Here is a 12,469-nt window from a genome sequence, read left to right as displayed (position 1 = left end):
AGAAAGACAAATACTGTATGATTCCACTTATATGAGCTGCCTAGAGCAGTCAAATTCACAGAGACAGAAAGCTGAATGGTGGTTACCGGGGGTGGGGGTGGGGCATGGGGGTTTATTGTTTAATTGGGACAGAGTTTCAGTTTTATAAGATGAAAAGAGTTAGAGAGATGGGTGGCAGTGACGGTGGCACAACATTATGAATCTATTTAACGCTACTGAGCTGAACACTCAAAACGGTAAATTTTTTTTTTTAAGATTTGTTTGTTCCTTTTTCTCCCCAAAGCCCCCCAGTACATAGTTGTATATTCTTCATTGTGGGTCCTTCTAGTTGCGGCATGTGGGACGCTGCCTCAGCGTGGTTTGATGAGCAGTGCCATGTCCGTGCCCAGGATTCGAACCAACGAAACACTGGGCTGCCTGCAGCGGAGCGTGCGAACTGAACCACTCGGCCACGGGGCCAGCCCCACAAAATGGTAAATTTTATGTTGTGTGTATTTCACCACAATAAAAAAATTTTTAATGTCTTTTAATAATGTCATATTATTTTCTCCCTAAGAATTGTTTACATATTTGTTCAATTTAATTTTGGATATCTTAGTGTTATTATTTTAAGCGGTATCTTTCTTATTAAATTTTGAAGCTGTGCTTTGCATGTGCGATATTTCTATGTTGACCTGGTATATGCGTAGCAACTTTACTAAAATCTGACTAGTTCTTCCCAGTTGTATATGTGGACAATAATTCATCTATAACTATTTAGAATTGTGTTTCTTCCTTTCCCATTCTCCTTTCTTCTGCCTCCTTTTCTTGTCGTGTTGTGTGGACTAACCAAAGCGTTGAGTCAAAGTGGTGACTATGAGCCTTCTTGTCCTCCTCCTGCTTTTAAGGGAAAGACTTCTCACGAATTGCCATTGGTTTTAATATTTGAAGGATGTTTGCTTCTAGATACCCTTCTATTCCTAGTTTGTCATGAAAAGTAATGGATTTTACATAATGCTTTTCATGCATTTAATTTCTTGATTTTGTGGTCTTCCTCCTTTATTCTATTTATGTGGCTCTTTACCCAGTGTCTGAGGTTTCACCATAATAACATAGAGTGCTAACCCCCTTCCAGGACAGAGACAAAAAGTGAGGCTCAGAAAGGTTAAGTAGGTTGTCCACAGTCACACAGCTTGTAAGTGGTACTGTGGGCTTAGAGCCCAGGTCTGTCTGATCCCCAGCCTGCACTTTCATGCATTTGGCTATAACACCTGAACACATGCCCTCCAGGTATGACGGGCACGCTCGCCTGACAGCTGAGGGCCGGGGGGGCTGGGGAGGGGGTGTCTCTTCTGCTGGGCCCCATTGTTGTGGTGGAGAACCGTTCCTGGAGTTGACACCCAGAATGTACCCCTCGAACCCAAGGCCTGATAAGGCCAGCTGCCACCCCCCGCTGACCCTTCAGATCTGCCCCGCTCCTCCTCACCCTACACAACTCCCTCACTTCTTCTTTTGTACCCAGTGGGGACTGTCATGCCCTGTGACCCAGCCCTGCCAAGAAATGACACCCCTTTTGCTGAATAATTAAAAGGAGGAAATACTCACTCTATAAAAGGAAGTGAAGAGTAAGAAACTCAAGGCGGCCTGGACAAGCAGAAGGGGCAGGCCTGGGCTCAGGCAGAGCTTCGAGAGTCCAGCTGGGGTCCGGGTGCACCCTCGGGTTGTAGATCAGAGGGGCGGGACCATGTGGCTGCCCCCAGCTCTACTCCTCCTCAGCCTCCCAGGTGAGTGCAGCTGCAGCCTCGGGAACTTGGTACTGCAGGGGGGGCAGGGGCAGGGAGTGGCTGTCCAGGTTCGAGAGCAGGTGTCGCATCCGGGGAAATGAGAGGGGACTTTGTTAATTCATTCAGAAAAGTACATGGGGCCCTACTGCCTTATGAGCATGCATCAGGCCCTGAGGACATGAAGGGAAAAGAGAGAGAGGACTGGCCGCTAAAAAGAGGACCCGGACGGCTCAGTGGGTGAGACACATGGATAAACAACACCGATGGTAGGACACAGAAGGCACGGACGGAGGTGTGCTCAGAGGGCGAAGCCGGTCTGACTGGGGGAGCTGCAGAAAGCCCCACAGAGGCTGTCCATCTGATGAGCCTGGAAGAAGGGATCAGCCCTTGCAGCAGAGAAGCGTGAAGAGCGTTCCAGGGAGGGGGGCTGCTCAGCCAAGGGACGGAGCCTTGAGAAAGGATGTTCGTGCAGAGAGAGCTCTCGGTGTGCAGGGCACCGCGGGGCGACTGGTTGGACAACGCAAAAGGCAAGATTACAAAGGGCCTTTGACACTGCGCCCAGGAACTGCGACTTTTGAAGAGAAAATTGCTCAGGTGGAAGAGGGGAGGGGCTCGAGTCTCTCTTCTCTGTTGAAAACTACTGTGCTCACCTGGAGGCCGTCAGGGGCCAGTCTGGAAGCTTGCACCACATATGCAGTATGTGCGGGCTGCACAGTCCTCTCTGGGGGCCCGGGGACTAACCATCTGGCACAAACAGACTGGTTCACAGAGGGGCTGCAGCGGGGAGCAGAGCCAGGGAGTCAGGAAACTCGAGGTCCAGTCCTGATCACGGCGCACGATGCGGGCAAACTGTTCTCAGACCTGGATTTCCGGTGTGAATGGACAGTCCCTGAGGCCCTTTCCAGCTCTAACGCTGTAGGACCCTATGATTCAGATAGGATATAAATAGACTAGGGCTGTGAGCGTTCCCGAATTATCGCTGCCACTGCCGATCGTGTCGATGATGAAGAACCCCGTGATGATGCCTGTAGACCGGCTGCGAGGGCAGCGGCTTCTCTGTGACTGCAGCAGGCTTCCAAATGGCCCAGAATTCCCAAAGGACAGCAATCCAGAACGCCTGCCTCTCCCCCCACCTCCAGCTCTGCTCTAGAGTTCAGAGACCCCATCCGCTCCTTCCCTCAACCCCAACGGCTAGTTCACTTGGAGGTCAAGGAGAAGGGCCTGAGCTCACACACATAACACACACAAGGGAGTCAAATGCACACCCGCATGCAGTCACACCGCTGCACACGTCAATATTCTCACACACTCCTACACAGTCACAACCTCACACTCACACACACACAGTCCCACTCACAGTCAGACACACACACACATATACTCACACACAGGGACACAAAATGACACATACACTGCACACACCTTCCAGTCACACACACGCTTACACAGTCTCTCCCATTCACACACAAATTTGCTCTCATACTCACACACAAACACACACATATATATCACAAACACGCTCAGACACACACACACACGGAGTTAAACATACACTCGCGCACACACACTCTTCTCCCCCAGACGAAGGCAGAGACCCACAGCGGCTGTTCTGTGGCTTGGGGAGGGGGCGGTGCTGCAGAGACAAGACGGGGAGTCCTTGCTCCTCCAACTCTGAGGTAACGTGGGAAGTGGGTGGAGTTAGGATAAAAGAAAAGCCACCTGGCCAGGTGTTCACCAGCAGACTGCCATTAGCCCCTCAGGGGTTATTTCTTGAAATGAAGGAGAGAAAGTGGACGGGGTAGAGTCAGGATGACCCCCCTTCTGTAGGACATTCTCTTGTCTGCTCGGTGACGTGATCCCCCTACAAGCCCTAAAGGAGGGAGGGGCACTGCCTAGAGCAGGTGTGCAGGAAGTGTTTGCAAGTGGAAGAACAGACCCCTGAGGAAAGTGACACGAGAAAGGCCAGGAGCACAGACTTGTACCCTAGAAATTACTCTTCAGACCTGGAGCCGGCAGGATGGCGTGGGGCCGTCACAGAGACTCCCCGCCCCCTGACAGCAAGTAAGATGGCCTCGAACCTCACGGCACACCCCACACCCCGTGCGCATCTCTGCTCCGAGTTCCCTCCTTGGCTGCCTTTGACTCATTTTGTGTGTCATTTGTCACCTGCTGTCAGCCCAGACACGGAGCTCAACCATCGTCTCCATTTTGAGACAATTCACACAAGGATTTCACAGATGTGGCAAACTTTCCTGAAGGCCTGACATGAAAGGGGAAGGGGAAATTGAAATTCAGACAGCCTTATGCTTTTAAATTCCGCCACCCTGTCCTCTGAGCCCTGCTCCCCGAGCTCTGCTTTTGCGCCTCTTCCTTCAAACCAACTCCTGAAGGTTCTCAAAGGCCTAACTGATCGTTCCATCCATCCTACTCTGTGTTTATAAAAACCTCCCACGTATTTTTTAAAAACGAGTCAATCACATTATAAACACTTTACTGTGCAATCAAATTGCCAACACTGCCGCTGATAAGACTTCTATTTCAAAATAGCAGTATGTCTTTTCTGCTGTTTGTGATTACTGGCAAATACGATCTATACTAAACCCCTGCTTTCTGCTATAGCTGTGTGATTTTTTTTCTTGAAGAAAATGACCGTCTCTGTTGACTCTTGCATTTAATTTTCATTTATATCGATTTCCGTCTCTTAGCAACCCTCTTCCTGACTGACTCCTTTTTTGTTTTTTAAAATCTTTTTTTGTTTTGTCAGTTAATGATATTGTAAACATTTTAACATTATAGAAATGTATGATTTAGAAAGTAAAGTTTCCCCCGACAAAACCTAGTCTCGGTGCTAACCATGCTTAAAAGGTAGAACACATATTTTCAGAATTTTTCCTATGCATGTACTATAGAAAAACCACAGAAATGGAATCATACTTACTGTTAGGCAGCATTTTTTAACCTGATAATAATACACCTGGGGCATCTTTCCTATCGTTATCTGTGATTTGTCTTTTTCTTTTAACCGTGTTATGGATGGGCCATAATTTATTCGCCCAGTGCGCATGAACAGCATCTGAGTGTGTTTCCAGCATTTGCTGTTGCATTAGCACTGCAATGAGCATCCTTATACTTCACTGCCCATTGCTGTGGAAATTGCAGTTAATCCTAGAACTGAAACGATTAAGTTCAAGATCCTGATGACCAGCTTCTTTTCAAAACAATCATAAGCTTTATTGATACCTATCAGACACTGTGCAAGACACGGGGGCTGGGGGTGGGAAGAGAGAGGAAAAACAAACATCAAATCTCTGCTCTTCGGGACAGAGCATCCTAGCGAGGGAGATGGAGAGAGAGACACTGCCAGTGATGGAAAAGTACCAGTGCGGCATTCAGGTGCCTAAGGGTTATGGGAGCAACGGGAGGAAGTCTGGCTGGGGAGGGAAATAAGACTTTGCAAAGAAGGCTAAACGTTGAAGGAGATGTCAAGGGTGAACGGACGGGCAGGGCCTGGAGAAGGGGTTTCCAAGTGGAAAGAAGGACATGAGCAATGACACAGCTGCTTGGGAGGGCATATCAGAGTAGGGGGAAGAGAAAAGTGGGGCCCGATTACAGGGCAGAATGGGAGGCAGGGAGGGGCAGGAAGTGGCACTGAACAGAGAACTTGGATCTAGATTTTAAAAACACTTGAATGTCAACCCGCAGCATTTTAAACCGTCCTGAGGCAGTGGGGCACGGCTGCAGGAGAGATCCTGAAAGATTTTTTAAATGCTCACCGCAAGTGCAGCTGAGGATGAGGTGGGGGCACTCCCAGTGCATAACTCCAGCAGAAACACACAGAGAAGACTGGAGGAGGGGTGCAGCAGGAGCTGGGGAAACCCCCCTGGATGCTATGGCCATGATCCAGGCACCAGATGAGGGCCCAACCTATCGACAGGCTATCGATGATGGGGCACCCCCCAGATGTCTGGAATTTGACACATATCCAAGTCTTATGACAACCTGCATGGTGGAGGTAGCATAGCCAACTTAGAAACAAGGAAGCGAGACCCAGCGAGGTTAAGTAACTCACCCAAGGTTTCCCAACTAGTTTGTGGTAGAGGAGTCTTTCTGTGTCCAAAATTCATTCTCTTTCTGCTGTGGCATGAAGTCCTCATGGACTGTGACGGAAGAGGGAAGAAGAAAATCATTCTGAGAAGCATTGTTGAGGTAGAGTTGACCAAATTGGTTACCAATCGGTTGTGGAGGGAGAAGGAGGGGACGGGACCAATGAAGATGCTAAGTTTTCTAGTTAGATGCACTAGTGACTAGTGACGTTGTGGATTTGAAGAACATAAAGTTAGTTCTGCTGATTGAATACTATGTTACTTCATGGTAGGTGTGTAACAAATTACCACAAACTCAGCGGCTTGAAATGACACAAATTTATTATCTTACAGTTCTGAAGGTCAGAAGTCCAAAATGGTCTCACTGGCCAAAACCAAGGTGTAGGCAAGGTCGCATTCCTGCTGGAGGGCCTGGAGGAGGAACCGTTGTCTCGCCTTTTCCAGCTTTGAGAGGCCGCCCGCATTTCTTGGCTCATGACCGCTTTCTCCATCTTCAAATCTCTCTCCGCCTCTGACACTAACTCTCCTTCAACCTCCTTTCATTTGTAAGGACCCTGGTGATGGTGTTGGACCCACCTGGATAATCCCTCTCAAGGTCCTTAATTTAATCCCATCTGCAAAGTCTTTTTCCATGTAAAATGACATATTCACGGGTTCTGGAGTTAGGACATTGGGTTCTGGAGTTGGGGGGGGGCATTATTCTGTCAATCACAAATGCAAACCTCAAGTAAACGAAAAGAGCGTCAGGGAGAAGATCAGAGGCGTGAGGAGGCAGCACGTGCCTGATGCAACGGACCCCACTCTCTCCACCCCACAGAGACCCCCGGCCTGGCCTTGAGGCTCTGAGGCCATAAAATGCTCAAGAGAGGCTTCCACTGTACTTCTCTGTGCTTATGCACTTCCCTATGGTCAAGGCATGTGTGGACGTCGCCAAGGACAGAGAGAGTATCTGAACACAATCAGTTTAAGTGGAGTCAATCCATAGACGGCAGTACCCATTCAACTCATGCTCGCCTCTAACCTGTTCCACTCCCATCGGGCCTTTGCTAGTCTGTCCACTCGACCCCTCTATTAGCGGGAGGAAATACTGAAGAAGGGTAAGTTCAGGTGGAAGAGGTGGTGCATTTAGTTCTGTTAACTATTTCTTTGGGGGTAGAGATAGCCAGAGTGTATTTGCAAAGGGTAGGCTGGAGCTAAGGTGAGAATTTGGGTCACCAAAACGGATTTGGGAACCATCAGCATCTAGGTGATCGTTGAAACCATGGAAATGGAGGAGCCTCTCCATGGGGTGCATGAAGGAGACAAGATGAAGGCCGGAGAGAGCCTGGGGTTAGCCCCATGAAGCTGGCTCCCACTGGCTCAGAAGAGCTGCTTTGGGACAGCTCTTCCCAACTCTGTGATCAGTGACATCGCATTGATAGCCTGAAACCCGCCATGGGGGGATTATTTACACTACAGAAGTGGGAAAATACCACAATCCAGAGATTTTCTTTTCCCTCAGAGGGCTGGTTGTTAACTATTTACCAACACACCACTGTTTACACCAAGATTTGAAGAGAAGTGAAATCAGTAGAGACAGAGTAGTCAGAGAAGGAAGAGATCAGACGAGAAGAGCACTGAGGGGACGAGGAAAGAAAGTGTCAGGAAATCAGGAGTGTCACATGCTGCGATCAGGCCTAGGGAGATGAGGACCAAAGACCAGGGCACTGTCACTGAGAGAGCTGATGCAGAAGCTGGATGGCAGAGAAGGTGGACGTGAGGGGTCATCTAGGGGGTGGTTGGGAAAGCCAGGGACCCTGGTCAAGTCCCTGGACATCGGTCTGGGGCCATGTAACCCTAGGGGGCTCCCTGGCCAGGCCTGGTTTAGGGGACAGGAGCTGTATCTTGAGATCCTGTCTTCCAGGCTATCTCTCCATCCAAGGCCCGAAGTTTGTGAGAGGCTCAGAGCGGGGCTCCGTGAAGGTGGAGTGTCGCTACAAACCAAAATGGGAGACCTACACGAAGTGGTGGTGTCAAGGAGCAAGCTGGGAATCATGCAAGATCCTCCTTCAAACCACAGGGTCAGAGCAAGAAGTGAAGACAGACCGTATGTCCATCAGGGACAATCAGAGCAACCACTCTCTCACCGTGACCATGACGCAGCTCAGGCGAGACGACACTGACATTTACTGGTGTGGGATTGAGAGACTCGGACCTGACCTTGGGGCACAAATTAATGTGACCGTTGACCCAGGTAAGAACTTTCTCATCTACACTGTGAGGCCCTGACGCTCAGGACGGGAAGGGTGAGGGCATTTCTCCCTCTTCCCGAAGGGCAGGAGGGGAATGACTGAGACATGACTGAGACACACAGATGGGATGGAAATGAGAGAAACTAAGGAAGACCAGCAGCCCAGCCCTCCTGTCCCCATCCCAGTCCCTGGGGTCTCTCCGAGGTATCCAGCTGACACTCTGAAGGGCTGGCAGGGATTGGGATGGGAGTGGGGACATGCACCCCGGTTTCAGTGACCCATGGCCCAGCCCTGCTCTCCCAGGACTGGACAGCCTGGACAGCCTCACATTCTTGCACTGGAGCTCTGGGTGGGCCTCGGACACTCTAGGAAGTGGTCAATCTCTGGTAGTCACACCCTGGACCTGTCATTACATGGAGGGGAGCACCCAGGGCAGCCCCGAGGAACTCCAGGAACTTGGCCAACCCAGAGTGGGTCTGGGCAGTTAGAGTGCCTCTCCTCTCTGGGCCCCCCACCACCCCATCCTCTACTTTGTCTAACTGGATAAGAGTGAGCAAGGAGCGAGAGGGACCCAGGGACAAGCTCGGGTAACAGTGGACACTTTAAGGAGAAAGGAAGGCTTTGACCATTGAGTCAACATTGGGGGCCCCTCTGGCTGCCATGAGGTTTCCCCTGAGCCTTGACCCCATCAAGGGATTCCAAGGTCTTCCTGGCAGCACAGTTCTGCTGCTGTGGCTGGTGCCTGACAAAATGCCCCTCTCCACTTCCACCCAGCATGTGTGTGCCCAGTCATGCCTCAGCCTGGCGTCCATCGGGCATGGTAGATGGTGATGGGGAAACAGACAACACCAACTTTAAAACAAGCCCGTTTATTGTTAGGGTTGGGACCAGAGAGGGACACAGGGGCTGCCACTGGGTGGAGTGGAGTCCAGAGAGGGCCAGCCAAGCAAAACTTCCCAGTGCTGCCCAGTAAGGGAAGCCAAGATCTGTGGGGACAGAAAAGGGGTTCATGAAGACACATGAGCAAGAACTGAGACAGGCTAAAAACATGCCCCACAGAGATCCTTAGGAAGAAAGGCATTCAGGGGTCTTGGGGGCGTGATTCAGGGAGGCTCCGGCAGAGAGGTCAATCAGGGGCCTCCACAGGGGCCGTTATCACTGCAATTTCCTGGCGTCCTGCCAGGAGGTACGTAGTGTGAGCAAAGCCTGGGACCTCGCAGAGAAGTGTTTACCAGGCCCAGGACTCTAATAAAAGGCCAGTCACAGCTACTGTGCCGTGACCAGTGCCACGCTGGGCCCAGGAGCCCATAACCGCGCTGCTCTCCATAAAGTGTCTACATGGTTCCTCCTACAAGTGTTTCGTCCCTCGCAGTCACTGGGCACCGTGTAACCCGAATGCACCCTCTGACTCACCAGCCTTCCCAAGGCTACTCCATTTCCAGAACCATCTGTTCTTGAGCCCTGCTCAGGCACTGCTTGAGCAGAAAGGACCAGAGGTTTTTTCCCCCTCAACCGACAGTCCCACTTAGAGGGGTAAGTGGAGAGAGTACGAGAAGACTTCTGTCTCTCTCCAGAAGAAACCACAGGGCCTACTCCTATTTAATTTTTGCTTCTTCTTGCCTTGCCTGAAGATGATGGAAAGGTGACTGTGTGTTGTGATTCAGATGACTCGGCAGAAAAGGGAGAAGCCCGAGCAACTGTATCCAAAGAGACGAAGCTTCCTATTCCAGGGGAAGGGGGTCTCCTGGTGAGGGCTGGCCGGGTGGGAGTGGAGTTGGGAGTTTGCACATGAAACCCCAGGCTGTGCTGATAACCTGTGGCCTGCTTTGCCTGTGTCTAGAGGCAACCACACCAGCAAGCCTGCTAACTGCCAGCAACCAAACAGGAGTGTCCCCTGGCTCCTACATCCGGTGAGTAGCTGCAGTCCTTTCTCCTGCCCCTACCTCTCCTAGGGGCCTCTCCTATGGGGCAGCTGACCCTGTGCAGTCACCTGATGCCAGAGCCCATCATATTCAGAGTCAAGGCCCAAAGCCCACCCTCCATCTCCCTCCTGCCCGTGCCACTCGTCATCCGCCATCTTCTGGTTCTAGTCCTCAGCAGAAAACTACTCGCTCTGCAGACCTCTTCTTTATAAGCACCATCTACCCATTCAGTTGTCAACAAAAAAGCACCTCATGGATGCCAAGGGGAGATAAGACACAAATATCCACCATGCAAGGCATCGGGGGCCCCAGAGCAGGAGGGTGAGTTAGCACCCTGGAGCTGGCATTGGCGGGAGCAGCGAGAACCCAGAGGCGGCAATCACAGCCTGTCTCCAGTGATGTGCAGGCACTTCTACTGGGCTGAGATGCACTTCGGGCACAGAGGGGTTCCAGAAGGTGAAATGAGAAAGGAAGGTGAGCCCAGTGCAAAGCAAAATCCAAAAGCCGAGGTTGCTTCTCAGGAGCCCTCATGGTTGAGCCATTGGGAAGGTCCGGAGGGGTCTTCGGAGTGAGGCTGCTGGGCCCAGCAGGCTTTGCTGGGCTGGCTAATGGCTCCACAGTGTCAGGGCGTGACCGGCCTGGAAGGGCCCAGGGCTCTGATCACTCTGCCTCCTCTCACAGGACCGGCTACATGCTCCTGGTCTTCGTGAAACTGCCTGTCTTGCTCATCTTGGTCGGTGCTGTCCTCTGGTTGAAGGGGCTGAAGTACAACAGGGACTGGCCATCTACACGAACTTGTCCTCTGACCTTCTGACCAAGGACACAGCCCCTTAGACAGAGGGATGGGATGAACCTTCCGACCCTGGACCCTATTTCCAGAGGACACACAGGATGTGGAAGAAATGCCTCTGAGTCCTCAGGATGCAAGGGCTGAGGCTGGGGGCCCTGGAGGCTGGCCGAGCACCCTCCTGGCTCTGCACAGCTCAGGGACACAGCTCGGCGTCATCGCCGCCTGGAGCACCAGCACCTTGTTCCTACTTCTCACGTAGCAAAAGCCCCACCCCACCCCGCCAGGGGTCGGAGCTTATGGTCAGGAGCTGTTGGGGTGGAGTCCAAGGGCAGACGGCCATGTCCCCACTGCGGGAACAACTCGGGCACAGAGCCAGGGACACAGCGAGAAGCAGCAGGGATGTGGGAGAGAGACTGAGAGATGCAGCCCTGCCCAGTGCCTGGTTTGCTCCAGGCCGGAGACCAGCCCAGCCCCCTCTGTGTCTCAGTTTCTGATGTATGAGATTTTTCTTAAGCTAGTCAAGTTGGGTTGTGATGGCTTGTGCCCCTGAGAACCCCAGCTGATGCACACAGAGGGTGATTCTGCAGTGAGTTCCCGGTTCTGGGGTCTGAGAGCTTGGACATCCCCTCTGCCCAGGGAGGACACCGCTCTGAGTACATGGACAGAGGGACGACCGGGAGCCTTCCTGGGCCCAGGCCCAGTGCTGGCCTCCCTCCTTCCTCCTCCTCCTCCTCCTCCTCATCCATCCTGGCTCCCTAGCTCCCTGCCCCACCCCACCCAGGGGCTGGGGCTTCCTGGGAGCTGTGACTTGGGAGTCTGGCCTGCGCGTCCCCTCAGCACCACTGCTCAGCTCTCCCATGGGGCTGCTGGGCCTGGAAACTACCTCAAGATTGGGGAGGGTGGGGTCACAAAGCCAGTCTGAGGAAATGATGTCGTCTCTTTTAAATAACGTTGTTCAAATAATGTTAATTAAAACTGTCTGGGGGGAATAACGTTGCCTCTCTTAAACGCTGTTGTTTAAATAATCTTAATAATGAAAAACGTCTAAGGGAAATGACGTTGTCTCTTTCAAGCGCCTCACCGACAGCGATGATGTCCTTGGATGTCACTTTGGGCCACGTGAGTCATGGCCCTCACACCGAAGGGGGCTTCGCTTCACCTCAGGAGAAACAGTCTCATCTGAGATGTGCCCCCCACTTGCAAACACACACATACACACGTTTGGACTGTTTCCCTTTGGTTTCCCTCCTCAGTTTGATTGAAGTATATTTCACAAATAAAAACTGTGTACATGTAAAATGTAAAATGTGATTTTTTAACGGTGTGTACCTTTAAAGTGTTATGATTTAATATACATATACAAATATACATAAACATATACATTGTGAAATGAGTACCACCATCAAGTAGATTAACACATCCATCCATCCATCACCTCACATAGTTACCTTTGTTTGTGTTTTTTTTCGGTGTGGTGAGAATGCTCAGCAAATTTCCAGGATACAACACAGTATTGCTGACTCCAGTCACCGTGCTGGACAGCAGACCCCCGAATTTATTCATCTCATGACGGAAAGTCCATACCCTTTGGCCAACCTCTCCCCATCTTCCCCACCCCAGACCCTGCTCCTGGTACCCACCATTCTACTCCCTGGTTCTG

The 12,469-nt window shown here is 51.4% G+C and overlaps 1 protein-coding gene across 1 annotated transcript; it reads left to right on the top strand.

Annotated features, from left to right (window-relative positions):
- Positions 1 to 1,661: 1,661 nt before the first annotated feature.
- On the top strand, positions 1,662 to 12,067 carry CD300LB (CD300 molecule like family member b). Its single transcript, XM_046676450.1, has 4 exons — positions 1,662 to 1,763; positions 7,770 to 8,099; positions 9,938 to 10,007; positions 10,701 to 12,067. Exons 1-4 carry the CDS (start codon positions 1,724 to 1,726, stop codon positions 10,831 to 10,833), a joined length of 573 nt encoding a protein of 190 aa, XP_046532406.1. The 5' UTR covers positions 1,662 to 1,723; the 3' UTR covers positions 10,834 to 12,067.
- Positions 12,068 to 12,469: the final 402 nt, after the last annotated feature.

Source organism: Equus quagga, chromosome 11 (assembly GCF_021613505.1).
Source record: "Equus quagga isolate Etosha38 chromosome 11, UCLA_HA_Equagga_1.0, whole genome shotgun sequence".
Classification (NCBI taxonomy): domain Eukaryota; kingdom Metazoa; phylum Chordata; class Mammalia; order Perissodactyla; family Equidae; genus Equus; species Equus quagga.
The sequence above is the reverse complement of the archived record's forward strand: the minus strand, read 5'-3'. Positions and strand labels throughout refer to the sequence as shown.